Raw genomic sequence first — 19,071 nt, 5'->3', positions numbered from 1 at the left:
GCCACAAATTCCCCCAGCTGTGAGCCTTCCAACCTTCTAAGTATTCCTTTATATGTGGTTCAGAGTTCTGGGACCATCCCTGAGCCTGTTTGGTCGGGTATTCTGTGTTGTTGTTGGCGGAGCTCTCTGCTATACATCCACCCGATCCGCCATCTTGTTTGTTCTCCTCTCTAGGTTCACTCTTGAAAGCTTGTAAGCCAGCCCCCCCCATTTTGGGTAGCCAATGTCCAAATTGCCCATCCCTGTCCACTCTGTGTATGGAGAGGGTGGGAATGATCCCTGCTACAAAGATTTGCTCCCTGTTTTGAGCTACTGCATCCATAGGTGTAGGTCAAGTTCATCAAATTGTATCAGATTACTCCTTTTTTCTTCTTTCTTCTTCTAGTTGAGCTCTGATCACCCAGTCATTGAGGCCAGGTCAAGTAGGTATTATCTGCAAGTGTGGATGCTCTTGTGGATATGCCCTCTCTTCTTATCCACTGGACACTTCACCCTCCACTCCAATCCTCAATGGCTATGTCACTGACTCTGGGCCCAAGAGTCCCCAGGTCTTGCCACACTGCTGGCCAACCAGGTCTCCACCTGGGTTCACAGGAGTCTATTGAACATTGTAGGGCTTAGCTCACAGCCTCATAGTTTTTTTTCTCTCACTTCCCTCCATCGGTGGCAAACGTGGTCACCCATCAGGGCATGTATTCCTATTGAGTCTTAGTCTTGGAAGGGGGTCTACTCTGAGGGGACCCGACCCCTTGCCTTGATGTCTCCTGGGTGGGCAACTTGCTTGTTCTTGTAGTAATTGGTCGGTCTGCCTCTATTGTTTTGTTTTTCCTGTCAGTCTTTCTTTCAAGAGGTATCTTCTGTTCTTCTAACCACTCCAGGCTAGTCTGCCCATCCTCTCAGGGGGAAATTTCCCACCTCTAAAGATTCTGGATGCTGATCAGGATTCCACCTATAGTCTTATGTAATGCAGAGGCTCCGCAGGCAGCCTCCTTCACTGGGCACATTGTAGCCCCATTTTAGGTATTCCAATCAGTTATAGGCAGAAGACGGATTAGAGTCCATATTCTTACCCACAAAGCCAATTGTCCCCTGGCATGAGCTAGTTACAAGTAATTGCAGATTCCTCAAGCACAAGCTTTGTTTCCAGAACTTAAGTGCTGTTCGAGACGAGTCTGAGATGCCCGTCATCGAGGAGAAAATTGTGGAGTGTGGTGAGGACATCACTCAGCTGTTCAACATACTCATGACCCTGGAGATGCAGCTGGTGGAGCAGCTGGAGGTGAGTGGTCTTGGCAGGAGTGGCGGGCCAGAGTCCCACCTGTTCTGAGCATGAGGCTCTTCCCCAAAGTCCCCAGGACAGGCTGTGGGTCACAAGCTGGAAGCCAGTGTCTGGATTTTCCTCTGTCTATCGGCTAGGTTTAAGGTGGTTATTATGGCGAATGAGTGTGGAGAAATCTGTTACAGATTTCAGCTCCAGGAGCTGTTCAAAAATTTGGGAAACAGACTGGCCCCACCTGCAGCAGGACGTTGCTGCATTTTGGAGCCTGCAGTTCAGCACTAAGTGCTGTTCTTCAAAAGTCATTAGCAACCAGAGTGATGTATGTCTTTGTGTTCATGAGGTGCCAAGCTGGAGGTCTGGGTGGTGTGATGAATTGAGTTGGATGCTGCCACAGCTGGGCCAGGAGATAGCACCAAATCAACTCCTCCCAGGCCAGATATGGGACGGACTTGTCACATGTCCCACAACAGCTTCTTTATCCATGGGGCTGCAGACCAACTCTCCACACACAGCAAGCATGATCCAGAGAGGCAAGGCTGCCCACACTCCTCAAGCAAAGCCCATGCGCAGGCATGCTTGCACGACCAGTGGCCAAGAAGCTGCAGGGCAGTTGTGTTTCCCAATGAATGCATACATCATAGCTGAATTTGCACGTGATTAAGAAATGCGTGACTGGCTTGGCCTGCAGACAGGACTCATGGAGATTCTGCCTACTGCCCCTGGGTTTAGGGCCATGCAGGAGAATGACCCATCATGGGGGTATAGGCCCTGAGACCCCATTTCTGCTCTGCAGCCAGTCCACTTAGCCCCAAGCAGGCCCTCGGTGTCTGCAGCATAAGAACACAGGCTTGCAGAGGGCACAGCTGTAGAAAGTCAGGGTGATGCCTTTCCTGAAGGTTTCCTCCAGTCTGTTGGAAGGGACTCATTTGGGCCTTACACCAACTCCGTAAGACCAGGCACTACTTGAAAACCCAGTGGTTACAAGTTGGGCTGCTAATTTCAAGATCAGCAGTTCAAAACTACCAGCTGTTCCATGGGAAAAAGATAAGACTTTCTGCTCCCATAAAGATTTATAGCCTTGGAAACCCTATGCAGGGTTACTATGATTCAGAACTGACTCCACAGCACATAACCCACCAACAAAGTGACTTCTTCTGTGGTGCTGTAGGATAAGCACTGAGCTGCAAACCACAATGTCAGCAGTTCAAACCCACTAGCTGCTCCCTGGAAGCCCTGTACATGGCCACTAGGAGTCAGAAGAACTGACTCAACAGCAACAACTAGCAGTGAGGCAGATGTGGATCAAATACTGCCCCATGGTTGCAGACAGCGGTAGAGCTGGGAGAAGACTCTTGTACTGTTTCTATGGAGTGAGAGACGGTCACATTGAGAAGCGGGTAGCTGTGACAGGCTTTGGGAGCAAGACCAGACAAGGACTGCTGACAGAGGGGCCAGACCAGGCAAAGGCCTGGGAGAAGCAGTGAACATTCAGGGCCTGGCAAGTGCGCTAATGTTGCCAGACAGTAACAGCTAGGTTGGGAGGCATTCATAGCTCCCCAGTATAGTGGAGGCAGGCCTGAAACCTGAAGGTTGAAAGCAGAGGCTGTCTGGCTGGTCGCATGCTCAGTAGTGCCTTCTGGCCTGACTCCAGGCCCTTGAGTCTAAATGCACGTGTTAACTGTGTTCTTTATCATTCCCAGGAGATGATAAACTTGTTTGAAAGGAACATCGTAGACTTGGTGGGACTCTTTATTGAAAATGTCCAAAGCCTATATCCTTCCTGTGAAGACACACGATGGGAAGGCCGGGTGCTGTTGGCCCCCCACTCCCACCTCCAGAGGGCCAGAAGCAGGAGAAGGGAAGCTGCTGAGCAGACTAGGCAGAATGCAGATAAGTGGGTCCCTTCTAGGTGACCACACTAGCACCTCAGCTCAACAGGAGGTTTACACAGATAATAAAAACCCAGTGCTTTATAGTTCTTTTTACCAGAAATAGCCACTCCCTACATTTGCTTTACATGAAGATCTACACCTCCACCAAGATGATATTTTAATTTATGCACAAGTCAACTCTTGTTTTTCACCAAGGAAAAAAGCTTACCTTGAAAGGATCAAGAGTGGGCAATTATTTAGAATGTTCAAGACCCAGGACTTGAGGTTGTCTCCCAGACACCCACAATGGCCCTGTCGGAGTAACAGTTTAGATCCTGGTGTGACCCTGTGCAGAGGTGCAGGAGTCCTGGCGTGTTTGTCCCCAAGTGGGTGACATGCATGTACAATGAAACTCCAGAATCACCATCATGCCCTGCATTCAGTGGGCAAACATGTGCTGGTTGTTGGGTATTTGGGTCCTGATACAGGCTGTGGTGGGGCAAACAGTTGGGCTCTGCCCCAGAAACGCCCTTTGCCTCCTGCCCCCATGGGACACTTAGGCAGGAGGCAGCAGTTGTGGACGGAAAGAATGGAAATAGAAGTGCAAGGTGAGTGGCACCAAGCCAGTAGACTGAAGGGGGCACTGAGAGGTCAGGTGGAGGCTACAGGGAAAGGTGGAGTCCTAAGGACAGGCCCTGAAGTCAGCAGAGGAGAGGTGGCTAGCAGACCACCAGCATCATTTGAGGTCTCAAGATAAGTTGGTGGGCCAATGGGACGGGACCCAGTCTGCCTCTACCTTTGAAAGCTTGCTATGACTGCTGCCTGGAGGAGAGGCAGGGCTGGCCCTGGGCAGCGGTGGGCACGGAGAGAGACAATGGTGGACAGAGATGGAGTGTGGACAGACATGTGGTAGGGAATAAGGGTGCTGGTGTGTTCATGGCTCAGAGAGCGCCCTTCTGCCCCCAGAGCCTGTTCTCTGGTGTTTGGAATGTTGATTAGAAGCCCCTGCCATTGCCCCTCCCCACCCTGCTGCCCCAACTATCCTTAACTCTCAGTGCACCATGGCTCAGTGTCGGGACCTGGAGAACCACCACCACGAGAAACTCCTAGAGATCTCCATCAACACCCTGGAGAAGATTGTCAAGGGCGAGTTCAATGAAGACCTGCCTGAAGATGTCCGAATGGTGAGCAGGGGGCAACCCAGGCTGCGGGCCAGGGGACAGGCCTAAAGCATGGGCAAGTCTGAATCTCACAAAGCCCCAGTGTCTTCATCTGTAAAACCAGGCAACAATCCACTTTACCCTGGCAGGGCACCGGGGAGCCCATTTAGAAAGGCACACATAAGGTGGTTTCCAAAGGCTCTCTGTGGACTCTTCTGGCAAATTAGAGGCTAGTCTGAGACTTCTCCTAAGTCTCCTCATTCCTGCATGTCTGTGAGGTGGAGTGCTCTTTCTGACCTACCATTGTGCATTCCTGTTTCTGCCTGCGCATGGTCGATAGGTCGTCTATGGTGTCCAGCTCGGTCTCCTGGGACTGCACTAAGGAGGTGCTTGGGGCCTTCAGCACGGAGGCCCACACTTTTTATCAGGACTGTGTCCCTCAACTACCACTCTCACATTTCTCATCCCTCCTCATCGCTATTCTGCCTCCTCGCCCTCCACTAGTCATGCCACGCCCTCTTACCCAGACCCCTGAAGTAGCCCCTCATGGGGTCTGATAGGCCGTTCTCCATGTGGCAACCAGCATGCCTTCTAAAACTCAAACCAGCTCATTTGTGCTAAGCATAGAAGGCTCGAATGGCCATACCTCCCGTGCCCCAGCCCAGCCCCTGTCTGGGTGCTACCCCAGCCTTTCAGCTGACAGACACTCTCTCCTCTGCTCTCAGGTGCTTTACTCAGCTCAGCTCATAGGTCAGCTCCTTGGAGAAGCTTCCCTGTCACCTCATCTCTGTCACATTTCATTACCCTGGTCCCAGCTCCTACTGTGATTTCCTACAGTCCTGATGTAGCACTGTAGGACAAGCACTCGACCACAGGGTCAGCAGTTCAAACCCATCAGCTGCTCCTTGGGAACCCTATACAGGATTGCTATGAGTCGAAGCCGACTTGGCAGCACTTAACAACAACAACAGAGTCTAGTCGATGTGGTTGTGCTTCCTTGACTCTTTGTGAACAGTCATTGGAAGCCTGCAGCAGGTGTGGTAGTCTCTCTCACCACCGTCCTGGTACAGCCTCGGAGGCCTCAGCATGGAGTCAGGAGGGCTATGATCGTGTGTCAAGTGAGCAGGAGCACCCTCTCCTTGAGTTTCTTCCCTGCAGGCAGCCACAGCTCAGCCCAGCAGACAGAGTCTGCCAGCTGAGAGAGGGCCCAACCAACCACAGGTGGCAGGGCCACACACCAAGAAGCCCTAGTCCCAAGCCTTCCCTCCCTAAACACTCACTAAATTTTGCTAACAGTTACTGACCAGACTTGGGGAGGAGCTATCTCCCAAGTCAGAAAGTGAGACTGCCAGAAGCCAACTCTGGGATTGTAGCTGGTCAGTGGAGGGGGCCTGTTGCACCCAGCAGGACAAGGCTGAACCGTGCACAGCCTGGTGCCTTAGACAGGATGTGAAAGGCCCCAAGTCAGCATAGGAGAGGTGGCCTGGCTGGTGCTTCCCTCCTGCCAGCTGACTCTGCCAGGGCTCCTGATCCCTGTGTGCTCCTGGGCTGATGTGGGAGGCTAGCTTCCCTGGACCCTCAGCACAGAGTGAGCACCAAGGGCTTGCCAAGTGAGGGCAAGACACTGTCTGCACGTGATGCTCACTGCGATCTCACTGACTGTCTTGTACACAAGGAATGCTGCTGTTGTTAATTTTAGCACTATCAAGTCAGCCCCAATTCCATGCACATCAGCAGGAAATGCTGTCTGCTTCTACACCATGCCCAGGATGGTTTGGGCATTGGACCTTTGCAATCCAAAAGGTTTCTTCCCATTGGGCTGCCCACAGATAAGAAAACAGGGCAGTCTGACTCTCAGAGAAGTTGGTAACGTGCCCAGGACCATGCAGCTGTGACTCTGTATCCAAATTTGAGTGAGAGATGCCAGAGCCAGCCTTGCTGCAGAGCTAGTTTGGATCCCCTCCTAGAGACCACAGATTTGCATCTTAGGGAATGCAGCTTCCTCTAAGATGAGGCACCACCTTGGAGCAGCTGGCAGGCCTGGAGTCTAACTAAGCCTTCTGGCCTCCTCTCGATGAACTGGGGTACATCTCTGCCCTTTGTAGAACTTGCGCAGTTGCAGCAAGAGACATCCTCTGGACTTTATTCTGTCACTTTGTTGTTGTTGTTAGGTGCCATCGAGTCGGTTGCAACCATATGCACAACAGAATGGTACTACACCATCCCCACAATTGCCACCATGCTTGAGCCCATTGCTGCTGCCATTGTCCCAATCCATCTTATTGGGGGTCTTCCTCTTTTCTGCTGACCCTCCACTTTACCAAGCATGATGTCCTTCTACAGGGACTGGTCCCTCTGATAATATGTCCAAAATATGAGAGACAAAGTCTGGCCATTCTGGCTTCCAAGAAACATTCTGGTTGTACTTCTTCCAACAAAGATCTGTTTGTTCATCTGGCAGTCAATGGTACCCTTAATATTCTCCTCCAACACTGTAACTCAAAAGCATCAATTCTTCTACGGTCTTCCTTATTCGTTGCCCAACTTTCACATGCATATGAAGTTATTGAAAATATCATGATAGCTTGGATCACGTGCACCTTAGTCCTCAAACTGACATCTTTGCTCTTCAACACTTTACTTTAAAGAAGTTTTGTGCAGCAGATTTGCCCAATGCATTATGTCATTTGATCTCTTGACTGCTGATTCCACAAGTTTTGATGATAGATCCAAGCAAAATGACGTCTTTGACAGCTTCAATCTTTTCTCCATTTATCATGATGTTATTTATTGGTCCAGTGGTGAAGATTGTTGTTGTTGTTGTTGTTAGGTGCCATCAAGTTAGTACTGACTCATGGCAACCCTATGCAGAACGAAACACTGCCCAATCCTGGGCCAACCTTTCAATCATTGCTACGTTTGAGCCCATTGATGCTGCCACTTTGCCAATCCTCCTTATATGTAAGCCACAAAATGGGACACACTCTTCTCAGGGGAGAAACTCTATCCTGACTGGAGGAAGTAATAAGTACCATGATTGCTCCCTTTTAGCAGATGAGGAAACTGAGGCACAAAGTCATAGCATAATTCACCTGTCCAAGGACACAAACTAGATTTGTGGAATGAACTCAGGTGATCTGTCCAGTGATTCTGTAGCAAGACTGGCTGTACCCAGACAGGAGGATAGGCCTGTGGTAAAAACCCCAGCTTCACCAATGTGCATATCATGACTAAAAAGGCATCTTGGCAAAGTGGCAATGTCATTTGGGCTAAGCATGACAACAATTGTGAGGCTGGCCCCAGATCAGGCAGTGTTTCATTATGTTGTACATAAGGTCAATATGAGTTGGTACCGACTCGATGGTACCTAACACCAACAAGGTCACTTATCTTTGGATTTCATCTCATGCAGCTGAGTAGCTGTTACCAGCTAATGCCAGCCCTGTCCTAACTCTGTATCTTCAAGTCCCTCCAGGTGTGGGAGGAAAGGGCAGAATGCCCAGTCCAGGGAGAGCCCCAAGCTGGTGGTTCCACAGAGCTCTGAACAGAAGCCAATGTGGCCAGAATTAGACAGGAGGACAGAATCAGCCATAAGTCTTCACCACGTGACAGAGGCGGCAGGGAAGCAAGACACCTCCCCAAGGGTGCTAAATGCCCAGGTTGGTGTCCAGCTGCAAGGCAGGGTCAGTGCCAGAGCCCAAACCATAGAGGGATTGGCAAGCCCCCACCCTCACGTCAGAGGTGCTGCAGGTGGCCGACCATGTACAGGGATAGTGACAAGGCCCAGCTGGGGTCCTGGTGGTGGCTTGATGAGGACCAAGTGGAGCCTGAGTGACTCCTTCAGCACAGGAGGCGGGCCACTCAAGTCCCTGCTCTATCAGGTGAGCTGGGGGAGGGAGCATCTTTGTGGCAGAGGGGACCACAGTGCCATCAGGTGCTCTGGGCAGGTGCATTGAGGTGGTTCTGGGGGTAACCACCAGGTGTACCCATCTCAAAATCTCCCACATAAAGTTGCTACAAAGAGATGTGCACTTTCCCATGGAAGGCCAGCAAGTACCATGGAGCAGCTGACCTTGTAGGGGGATTAGGCCATCACCCTGGGCTTCACCCCTGCAGAAACCAACCCTTTACTCACAAAAACCGTTCACGGCGAACACTGAAACAGCTAGCACTCTATGTGTCCTGGAAGCTAGAAACTACTGCACTTTTTATCATCATTTCTGTAAACACCAGATTCCTTTCATTTATATGGGACAATAACCAACCTTTTACCTAATAGACTTCAGTTTCTATTGCTTTCCTGCCACCACTAACGAAGCTTGTTTTCTATGTATGCAAACTTTGGGCCAAAGATTTTTCTGCTTAACTTAGAATATCAGCTGTAGGCCAGGTTTTCAGTGAAGAAGGGGGATCTTTCAAAAAGGATTGATGAGGTTGGTGGCTTTTTCTAAAAGAGATTCAGCAAGAAGACCCCTCTGTCTTGGTGTCCTGCTCAGCACTCAGTGGAAGGCAGACTTTCCTGGTCTTTAACCCTCCCAAGAGCCTTGCCCCAGCCATCTCTGCACAGAGGAAGAACCTAACACCTCCTGCTCACTTCTCCTGTGTGACTTTGCTAATTAATTCCCCAGACAGGCTTTCCTTTACATCAGCTGACCTGGCTTTTACCGCTTAGAATTCTGTGGAAACCCAGAACCCCACAAGATGTTAGTAGTGTAACTCTGAAAAGGAGTCTGTGCCAAATAAATGTGGAGAACTGAGAGAAACAGTTTTTTGGTTTGTTTTTTAAAACTTCTTATTGTAAATTGAATGAAGGTTGATAGAGCAAACAGATCATCAGTTTTACATTCAAAAAAGAATATACTTTGCTTCATTACAGTGATTGCAATCCCCTCCATGTACCATCAGGTAGCAGTATTTATCTCTATTCACTTTAACTATTCTGTTCTACCCTGTTTCCCTGGCTACCTTCATCTTTCCTCTATCAAACTCCTTCTTGTTATATATTGCCTGTCCTGTCACCCATGTTAACATGTACTTGCCCTCTACCCCACGAATAATTTTCCCTCCCCACTCCATAACTATCATAGACTGTTTCTTTATCAAGAAAACCTTTTCTAACTTGTTCAACGTTGGTTTCATACAATATTTGTCTTTTGTGATTGACTAATTTCACTCCAGTGTCCTCCAGGGTCATCCATGTTGTAAGGTGTTTCACAGATCTATCCTTATTCTCCAGCATTGTATAAAATTCCGTTGTGTGTCTACACCAAAGTTTGTTTAGTCATTCTTCTGTTGATGGGTATTTAGCCTGTCTCCATCTTTTTACAGTTGTAAATAGTGCTGCAATGAACATGAGTGTGATTGTATCTACTTGGGTTAAGAATGTCTCTTGTAAACAATATACTGAAGGATCCTGCGATCTATCCTGCTATTCTCTATCTCTTGACTGGTACATTTAATTCATTTACATTCAGTATAATTATCGATAGATATGATTGCTCTGTTTTGTGTGTGGTGCTGCTGGGTCCACTGAGTTCGTTTTGTTTGTGGGGTTTTCATTTCTATTTCTGTTGTGTTAATGTTTACACATTCTTTTTGATTTCCTCTTTTTTTATTTGATGTAAAGGTATGTTAACTTTCTTCAAGGTTACTACATAATTTATTAATTTCCCCGTCTAAAACAGTCTGTTTTATCTTGAAATCTGCTTGACTTCCTCGCCATTTAGAAATTCTGTATCTATACGGTTCCCTCTTTTTGCTTTGTAGCTGAGTTTATTATAAATAGATTTCTCTGGTTCCCTATTTTCAGTCCTGTAATATAAGGAGCTCTGGTAACGTAGTGGTTATGAATCAGGCTGTGAACCTCAAGGTCAGCAGCTCAAAACTACCAGCTGTTCCGTGGGAGAAATATGAGGCTTTCTGCTCCTGTGAAGATTTACAGCCTCGGAAACCCTGTGCAGGGTTGCTATGAGTCAGAACTGACTCCACAGCACCTCACCACCACCAATACTTTAAATACTTTAAGGTCACCGCTTCAAATTCACCAGCTGCTCCTTAGAAACTCTATACCATGTCACTATGAGTTGGAACTGACTCAACAGCACTTAACAACAACAACAGCAATAATATTTGGTTTTAATTCTTGTTGTTGTCTACATGTTGTCATGTATGTTGATCGCAGGTTGTTGTCTACTGTTCTTGGTTCTCAGTCCAAAGGATACCCTTTAACATATTTTGTTAAGTTGGTCTGGTTATTAAAATTCCTATATTTCGATTTATCTGGAAATGTCCCAATTTTGCCATCATATTTGAGAGACAGCTTTGCTGGGTATATGATTCTTGCCTGGCAATTTTTTTCTTTCAGAGTTTTGTATGTATCATTTCATTGCCTTCCTGCCCACGTGGTTTTTGCTAAGAAATCAAAGCTTAGTCTTATTGGTTCTCCTTTATAGGTAACTTTTTATTTCTACTGAGCTACTTTTAGGATTCTTTCCTTGCTTTAGTTTTAGAAAATTTGTCATGATATGTCTTGGTGATTTCCTTTTGGGATCTATCCTGTTTAGAGTTCCTATAACTTCAGGTATGTTTATGTTCTCATATTTCATGATGTCAGGAAGTTTTCTTCCAACAGCTCTGACAATTTTCTCTGTGCTTTTAATTGTCTTCCTGTTCTGGAATTCAAATCACACTTAAGTTAGTCCTCTTCATGGTGTCCCACAGAACTCTTAGGCTTTCTTCATTTCATTCTTTTATTCTGATTGTTCTTCTAGCATACTAGTATTGAGAGATTTATCTTCAAGCTAGCTAATTTGAGCTTCCATTGCTTAAAATCTACTCCTTTGCCCTTTCAATGTATTGTCTATTTCTGAGATCTTAGTATTAATCTTCTGGATTTCTAATGGCAAGTTATGTGTTGTTTCAAAATTTGCATTTATTTTATCTGCTTGTCCTTTTAGTGTTTTCCTAAATTCTTCTAAAAATTGTTCTGTGTTCTCCTGGTTTTTCTTTTACCTTCCTGTCAACCTTTGAAGGTACTTAAATGTCATTCTTTTTAATTCTTTTTCAGTTAGTTCTATTACCTTTTCTTCCTTAGAAACATTTTGTGACTCTGTATCTTGGTCATTTGTGTGAGCCATTCTGTCTTGTTTCTTCATGTGAGTTCAAATTGCATGGTTTCTTGAGGACTGTGTGGTGCTGACATATTTGTATTTAATGGGTAATTGAATATTGATGTGTCCTTAGGCTCTCATCAACTGCCTCTTGTGGGTGTCATTAGAGGATAGAAGTTTGTGCACTGGTCTCCATTTGCCATTCATGTACCTCATTTTAAGGTGGTTTGGGCTGCTGTTGACTGCTGTCTAGTGTTGGTCAGGGGATATAGGAACTGGTATTAGCTCATGCCCAGTGAATGGGACTGCTGTGGGTATGACTGTGGCTGGACTGTATGGATCTGTTTGTTTCCATCTCCTGTTGTATGGATAAGAGGAGAACCACCCCCAAAAAAACACACTTACATAAGAAGACAAAACACAATAATCAAACAAGCAACCAATAAAGGAGAAAAAAGAAAAACAGGGAGCACTCAAAGAAAAAAAAAAAAATGAGAGAGCGAATATAATAACTAAAAATGAAAAGAGGAAAATGGAAATATAGAAAAGAAAAGTAAGAGAGAAAATTAAAGGAAGAAATTAACAAACAAAATCTAGAAAAACCAGGAAGAGAGAAGATGAAAAAAGGAAGAGTAGAGAGTAATAAAAAAAAAAAAAAAAAAAAAATCAAAGACGAAAAAAAGAAGAGGGGAAATGAGAAACAGGAGAAAAGAAGGAAAACAAAACTGGAGATGTTGTTGTTTTGTTGTCAGTGACATCCAGTCAGTTCTGACTCATAGGGACCCTGTATAGGGTTTCCAAGTAGCAGCTAGTGAGTTTGAACCACCTACCTTGTGGTTCAAACCGACCTTGCAGTGCTTTACCCCAGAGTGCCACACTAGGATCCCAAAAAAACAGTGGCGATAAAAAGGATAAAATACAACAGAATGAAAAGAGAAGAATAAGGAACAGAAAGAATAAACAAAAATAACAAAAGGGAAAAAAAACAAAAACAAAAAACAGTGCAGGTATTGGATCCAGAGAGGAGAAAACTCTGGGGGCTCCTACCAGCTAAGGAGCTCATGACGTGGGTTGTGGAGGGATGTGATATGTGCCCATTCAGGGCACTCAACGTGTTAGTTTGTGGAGGCCCTTGTTGGAGCTGGTTTCATTATCTGTTCGGACTGCAGGACAGATGGGGACAGGGTGGCTGGTTCTGAAGGTTTTCTGCTAGGTCTAGAGCTGAGCCTGCCTGAATACAGTGGAGTAGCTGGCCCCTGCCTCACACTGGTGAATATGGCTCCAAACTCCTAGCAAGCAGTGTATGTACTGGAGCTGGATGAGAGTGGGAGTTGGCCACACCTCTGGTCACCAGGGGAGCATAGGAAAAAAGAAGGAATCACACCTTTCCCGTTTCCTGTGTGAATCTGCTCTGCCAGACACCTTCTGTCACCAAAGCTACTCACAAAAGTCCAAGATGATTGCGTCACATCTGGCCAGCCATTCACCAGTTAGTCTTCCTCTCCTGCTGTCCCTACTCAGTTTCACCCCCCAGCAAGCACTCAGTCCACTTCTCTAATCTTTCCTCTAAAGTTCAGGGTTCCAGGATTTTCCAGTCCTTTCTAGAGCTTTCAAAATGCTTTGTGAGCTATGACCATTGTAACAAAATACCACAAATTTGACAGCATAAAACAACAGAAATGTGCTCTCTCACAATCTTGGAGGCCAGAAGTTAAAATTGAAGGTGTGGGAAGGGTCAAGCTGTTTTCAGGGAAAATCCTTCTTTTCTTACTCTCATTTCTTCTGGTGGCTCTGAACATTCTTTGACTGTGGACTTCTTATTGTATCTCTGTCTCTGTGGTCACAGGGTTTCCTCTTCTATGTGTGCATGTGTGTGTGTGTGTGATTGCATTCAGGGTCCACCAGGGAAAACTCCTCCTCTCGAGACCCTTAAATCACATGTTTTTGCCACATAAAATAATATCTACTGTTTTGCCAGATAAGGTAATACTTACAGGTTCTAGGAATTAGGAAGTGAATATATCTTTGTTGTTAAGTGCCATCAAGTCGGTTCCAACTCACAGTGGCCCTGTACAAGGTTTTCAAGAAGTGGCTGGTGGGTTTTAACCACCAACCTTGTGGCTAGCAGTCCAGTGCTGACCCTACAGTGCCATACCAGAACTCCATATATACCTTTATTGTTTTTTCCTTCTTGGGATATATTTTTTTTAAGTTTTTATTGTAACTTGAGTAACGGTTTACATGGGAGAGCATCAGCTTTACATTCAACCTATCATATTTCATTTCATTGCAATGATTACAATCCCCTCCATGCATCATCATTCCCATGCATCACCAATCAACAGCATTTGTGATAGAACAACCAGAACTAAACAATACAACCAGCCAACTGGACTTCAGAGATGTGTACAGAACATTCAACCCAACAACATCACAATACACATTCTTTTCCAGTGCACATGGAACATTCTCCAGAATAGACCATGTTTTAGCCCACAAAACAAATCTCCATAAATTTACAAATATCAAAATACTACAAAGCACCTTCTCAGACCACAATGTTGTCACATTAGAAATCAACACTAGGAAGACCAAAGAAATAAAGTTAAATAAATGGAAACTGAATAACACCCTGTTGAAAAGCGACTGAGTAGTACAAGAAATTAAATGTGAATTCACAAAGTTCCTAGTAACAAATGAGAACGAAAACACAACATACCAAAATCTTTGGGACATGGCAAAAGTGGTGCTGAGAGAACAATTTACTGCAATAAACGCACACATCCAAAAAGAAGAAAGAACAAAAATTGACACATTAACACAGCATCTACAGCAATTAGAAACAGATCAACAGAGGGAACCTACAGTCACCAAAAGAAAAGTAATAATAAAGATTAGAGAAGATATAAATGAGATAGAAAACAGAAAAACTATAGAAACAATCAACAGGACAACAAGCTGGTTCTTTGAAAGGATTAACTAAATTGGCAGACCATTAGCAAACCTAACAAAAGAAAAGAGGGAGAAGACACCTAACAAAAGAAAAGAGGGAGAAGACACAAATAACATGCGTTAGAAACCACATGGGCGATGTCACAACAGAACCAAAGGAAATCAAAAGGATAATAGAATACTATGAAAAGTTGGACTCCAACAAATTTGAAAACTTAGAAGAGGCGGATACATTTTTAGAAAAACATGACCTACCTAAACTTCCACAGAGTGAAGTAGAAAACCTGAGCAGACCCATAACAAAAGAAGAAATTGATCTGATCATCAAAAAACTCCCAATCACTAATTTGCTACCTCGCCCAGAGATTAAGTTCCCCTGTGAACTTGGTTGAACCCCAGCATAGTGATCCTGCTTGGTCGTCTTAGAGCAGGTGGAGGTCTGGCAACATCTTGTGTGTGGGTTTCCCCAGCTGGTCTCCTTCCTCCCTGCCTTCTTCGGATGGTGTCTGTTTATGGTGGACGTGTGGCCAGAGATGGGCAAGGATCACGTGGAACCTCAGCAACCTAAGACAGAGCCATTGCCATGCTGCAATGAGTTTCGATGACGGGTTGTTGTTGTTGTTAAGTGCCATCGAGTCGGTTCCGACCCATAGCGACCCTGTACAGGGTTTCCGAGGGTGCAAATCCTTACGGGAGTAGAAAGCCTCATCTTTCTCCCGCGGAGCGGCTGGTAGTTTCGAACCGCTGACCTTAAGGTTCGCAGCCCGATTCGTAACCACTACGCTACCAGAGCTCCCCGCCTAAGACAGGCAGCGTCCCTTAAACAAATAATAAATAAGGGGGAATCTGATGCAGACCGTGCAGACCCGGTCAGGAGTACAAGTCCCCGTGGGCCCAAGCATTGCTGACCATCCAAACCATAGGCTCTGAGGATCAGACTTTAGCCACCTAGCAGACATAGCAAAATGTCCCTTTTCTGATTATTCAGTTATGCTGGTTAGTAATTCCATACATGAGCCCTGGATACCCACAGATAAATGTAAAAACCTTCCCTAAAAGCCGAGACTGTAAATTCCAAAAAGGCAAAGTTTCCCCCCCCCAAAAAAGCTAAAGAGGATATAGAGAAACTCTGTTAACTGATGGTATGTGGAGGGGATTATAATCAATGTAATTAAACAAGGTATATGAATGTTTGAATGTGAAACCGATGATGTGCCCTGAAAACTTTCACTCAATCTACAATAAAAACCTTAAAAAAAAACAAAAAACAAAAACTCCCAATCAAAAGAAGTCCAGGCCCAGATGGCTTCACTGGTGAGTTCTACCAAATATTCAGGGAAGAGCTGTCACCAATTCTACTCAAATTATTCCAGAAGATAGAGGAGGATGGAAAACTCCCTAATACATTTTATGAAGCAAGCATAACCCTCCTACCAAAACCAGGAAGGACATTACTAAGAAAGAAAATTAGAGACCAATATCCCATATATACAAAATGAATGCAAAAATTCTCAACAAAATCCTAGCCAACAGAATCCAGCAGCACATCAAAAAATAATACATCATGACCAAGGGGGTTTCATAAAAGGGATGCAAAGATGGTTCAACATTAGAAAAACAATCAATGTTATCCACCATATAAATAAGAAAAAAGAAAAGAACCACATGATCATATCTATTGATGCAGAAAAGGCATTTGACAAAATCCAACATCCATTCTTGATAAAAAATGCTCAACAAAGTAGGAATTGAAGGGAAATACCTCAACATAATTAAGAGCATATGCACAAAACAGGAACCATACAAGGGTTTTTCACCACTCCTATTTGTGGGCTAATGCGCCAGACTGCAAAGCTGTTTGAACTGTAATGTCAGCGATTCAAGCTCACAAGCTGCTCCCTGGAAACCCTCTACAGGGTCGCTATGAGTCAGAACCGACTCGACGGCACTTAACAACAACAACAATTCAATATTGGACAGGAAGTCTTTGCAAGAGCTAAACTGAAAGACTGGGAAATCAAAGGCCTCCAAATTGGCAAAGAGTAAAGTAAAACCCTCTCCATTTGTAGACGATATGATCCTATACATAGAAAGCCCCAAAGACTCAGTAAAAAAGCTGGTAGATCTCATTGGAAGATTCAGCAAAGAGGCAGCATATAAGATCAACACAAAAATCAGTTGGATTCCTCTATACCAATAATGACAATGCTGAAAAGAACATTAGGAAAGCAATACCATTTACAATAGCCATCCAAAGGATGAAATATCTAGGAACAAGTGTAACCAGAGAAACAAAGGACCTATACAAAGAAAACTACAAAACACTACTACAAGAAGCCAAAAGAGACCTACAAAAATGGAAGAATGTACCATGCTCCTGGATAGGAAGATTTAACATGGTGAAAATGTCAATATTGACCAAAGCAATTTACACTTAGAATGCAATCCCAATCCAGATTCTAATGACATTCTTTAAAGAGATGGGGGAAAAAAACTATTGCAAACTTTATATGGAAAGGAAAGAGACCCAGGATAAGTAAGCAAATAACTGCTTGAGAAAAATAAAGTTGGAAGCCTCTTATTCCCTGATTTCAACAGCATTTGCATCCAATCCCTCTGTTTTTGTTTGTTTGTTTGTTTGTGTACACTGAAGCATTAAGGAATATATAACCATTGAAACAACCAAAGGGTGTACCTTGCACACCAACCCTCCAGCCACCAGCACATAACCCCTCTCCCTCCTTGAGTCTAGAGTCCCCAGCCACTCCGTCTCTCCACATTATCATCTCTGCCTCCATCTCTGGCATCACTCCTTCTCTGGATAGGGTCCCGCACTCCGCTCTTCTCCATTGATGGACCCAGGGTCCTCCACTCCTGGACTGCAAGATCAACCACTCCCCTCCTTTGTTAAAAAAAAATCTACCTTTACATTCACAATCAGTCATGATAGCAAGTATTCACTATTGAACCACAAGAGTCTTATCCCCATCTCCTTTCATCAGTCCCATCTAGACAGGTTGGAAACCACTCAGTGGAGATTCCACCTTCTGCTCTAGTCCTCTGTGGTTATGTCCCTGTCCCTGGGCTCAGGAGTCCCCAGTATCGCTATACTGCTGGCCAACAAGTCGTGATCTAGGTTGACAGGAGTCTACTGAACGTGGTTGGATTTAGCTCACAGCTTCATTGCTGTTTTTTCCCACTTACCCTGATCAGTAGACCAACGTGGTCACCAGCAAGATTACATGCCTGACTGAAAACCCTTTGAGTTCCAGTCTTGGAAGGGGGTTTGCCCTGAGGGGACCTGACCGCTTGCTTGATGGATGCTCCCTGGCGAATAACTTGCTGGTTCTTGTAGTAGTCAATCAATCGGACTGCCATTATTGCTTTTTATTTTTCCTACTGGTCTTTCTTTCAAGAAGCATCTTTTGTTCTTCTAGCTGCTCCAGGCTGGTCTGCTTGTCCTTTCAAGTGGAAATGTCCCACCTCAGAAGATTCTGGATGGGGATCAGGATTCCATCTACCACCTTGTGCAATGTAAAGGCTCTGCTGGAAGCCTCCTTTATTGGGCAAGTTCTTGCCCCATTTTAGGTATTCCAATCAGTTATAGGCTGAAGATGAGCTTACATGCTTTCTATAGTGATATTTCTGGCTATTCCTTACTCTACTGCTCAAGTGTCTATTTTACAATAGTGGGCAAGAAAAACCAAGATTCATAAAACAGACAAGCATCTTAACATTATTTCCCCTGTTTTATCCATTCAAACAATACCTCACCCCTGTATCCCAGAGCCCTGTTGTTCCAAGGTTGAGCATATAACATTATTTACCTCTCTGTCCCACTTAGCCCATGCAAACTGCCTAAATGTTCTCCTGTTCACCTTGGTCTTCCATTCTCCTCCTGCTTCTTGTGTATTGCACACACACACACACACACACACACACACCCTGCAACACCCAAACTATTGTGTGTCTGTTCCCTACCCTGTGCAGCACCCTCCCCTCCCTCCTCTCACCCCACCCTTACACCCCGGTAACCAACAAATAATTTTTCTTTTTTATCCCCTTTTAGTGTGGGTATTTTTTCTTAAGCTTTTACAATAACGGTCCTGTGCAGTATTTCTCCTTTAATGACTGACTAATTTCATTCAGCATAATGTCCTCAAGGTTCATCCATGTTAAGCGGTGGCTTGCAGCTTCCTTGTTATTCTTCAAGGTAGCATAATATTCCATTGTGTGTATATACCAAAGTTTGTTTATCCATTCTTCAGTTGATGGGCACTAAGGCTGTCTCCATCTTTTTGCTATTGTAAATAGTGCTGCTATGAACATTGGTGTGCATATATCTACTCATGACATGGCTTGTATTTCTTGAAGATAAACACCAAGTAGAGGGATTGCTGGGTTGTAAGGTATTTCTAGTTCCAACTTTCTGAAGTGCCATACTGTTTTCCAGAGTAGTTGGACCATTTTGCAATCCCACCAGCAATGTAGGAGGGTCCCAGTCTCTCTACATCTTCACCGGCATTTATTGTCCTCTACTTTTCTGAACTTTGCTGGTATTGCTGATGTGAGATGATATCTCATAGTTGTTTTGATTTGCATCTCTCTAATGGCTAGTGATTGTGAACATTTTTTCATACGTTTGTTGGCTGCCTGGATCTCCTCTTTGGTGAAGTGTCTGTTCATGTCCTGTGCCCATT

The 19,071-nt window shown here is 45.0% G+C and overlaps 1 protein-coding gene across 1 annotated transcript in view; it reads left to right on the top strand.

The window, feature by feature from the left end:
- The window catches only part of LRRC48 (leucine rich repeat containing 48), a 126,856-nt gene that overhangs the window by 99,110 nt on the left and 8,675 nt on the right, over positions 1 to 19,071 (top strand). Inside the window, exons 8-10 of the mRNA XM_006875550.1 lie at positions 1,148 to 1,279; positions 2,980 to 3,050; positions 4,211 to 4,334. Coding sequence (XP_006875612.1) covers positions 1,148 to 1,279; positions 2,980 to 3,050; positions 4,211 to 4,334 — 327 coding nt within the window. The remainder of the gene's footprint in view (positions 1 to 1,147; positions 1,280 to 2,979; positions 3,051 to 4,210; positions 4,335 to 19,071) is intronic.

Source organism: Chrysochloris asiatica, unplaced genomic scaffold, assembly GCF_000296735.1.
Source record: "Chrysochloris asiatica unplaced genomic scaffold, ChrAsi1.0 scaffold00331, whole genome shotgun sequence".
NCBI lineage: Eukaryota > Metazoa > Chordata > Mammalia > Afrosoricida > Chrysochloridae > Chrysochloris > Chrysochloris asiatica.
This window is presented reverse-complemented; position numbering and strand designations above follow the sequence as displayed.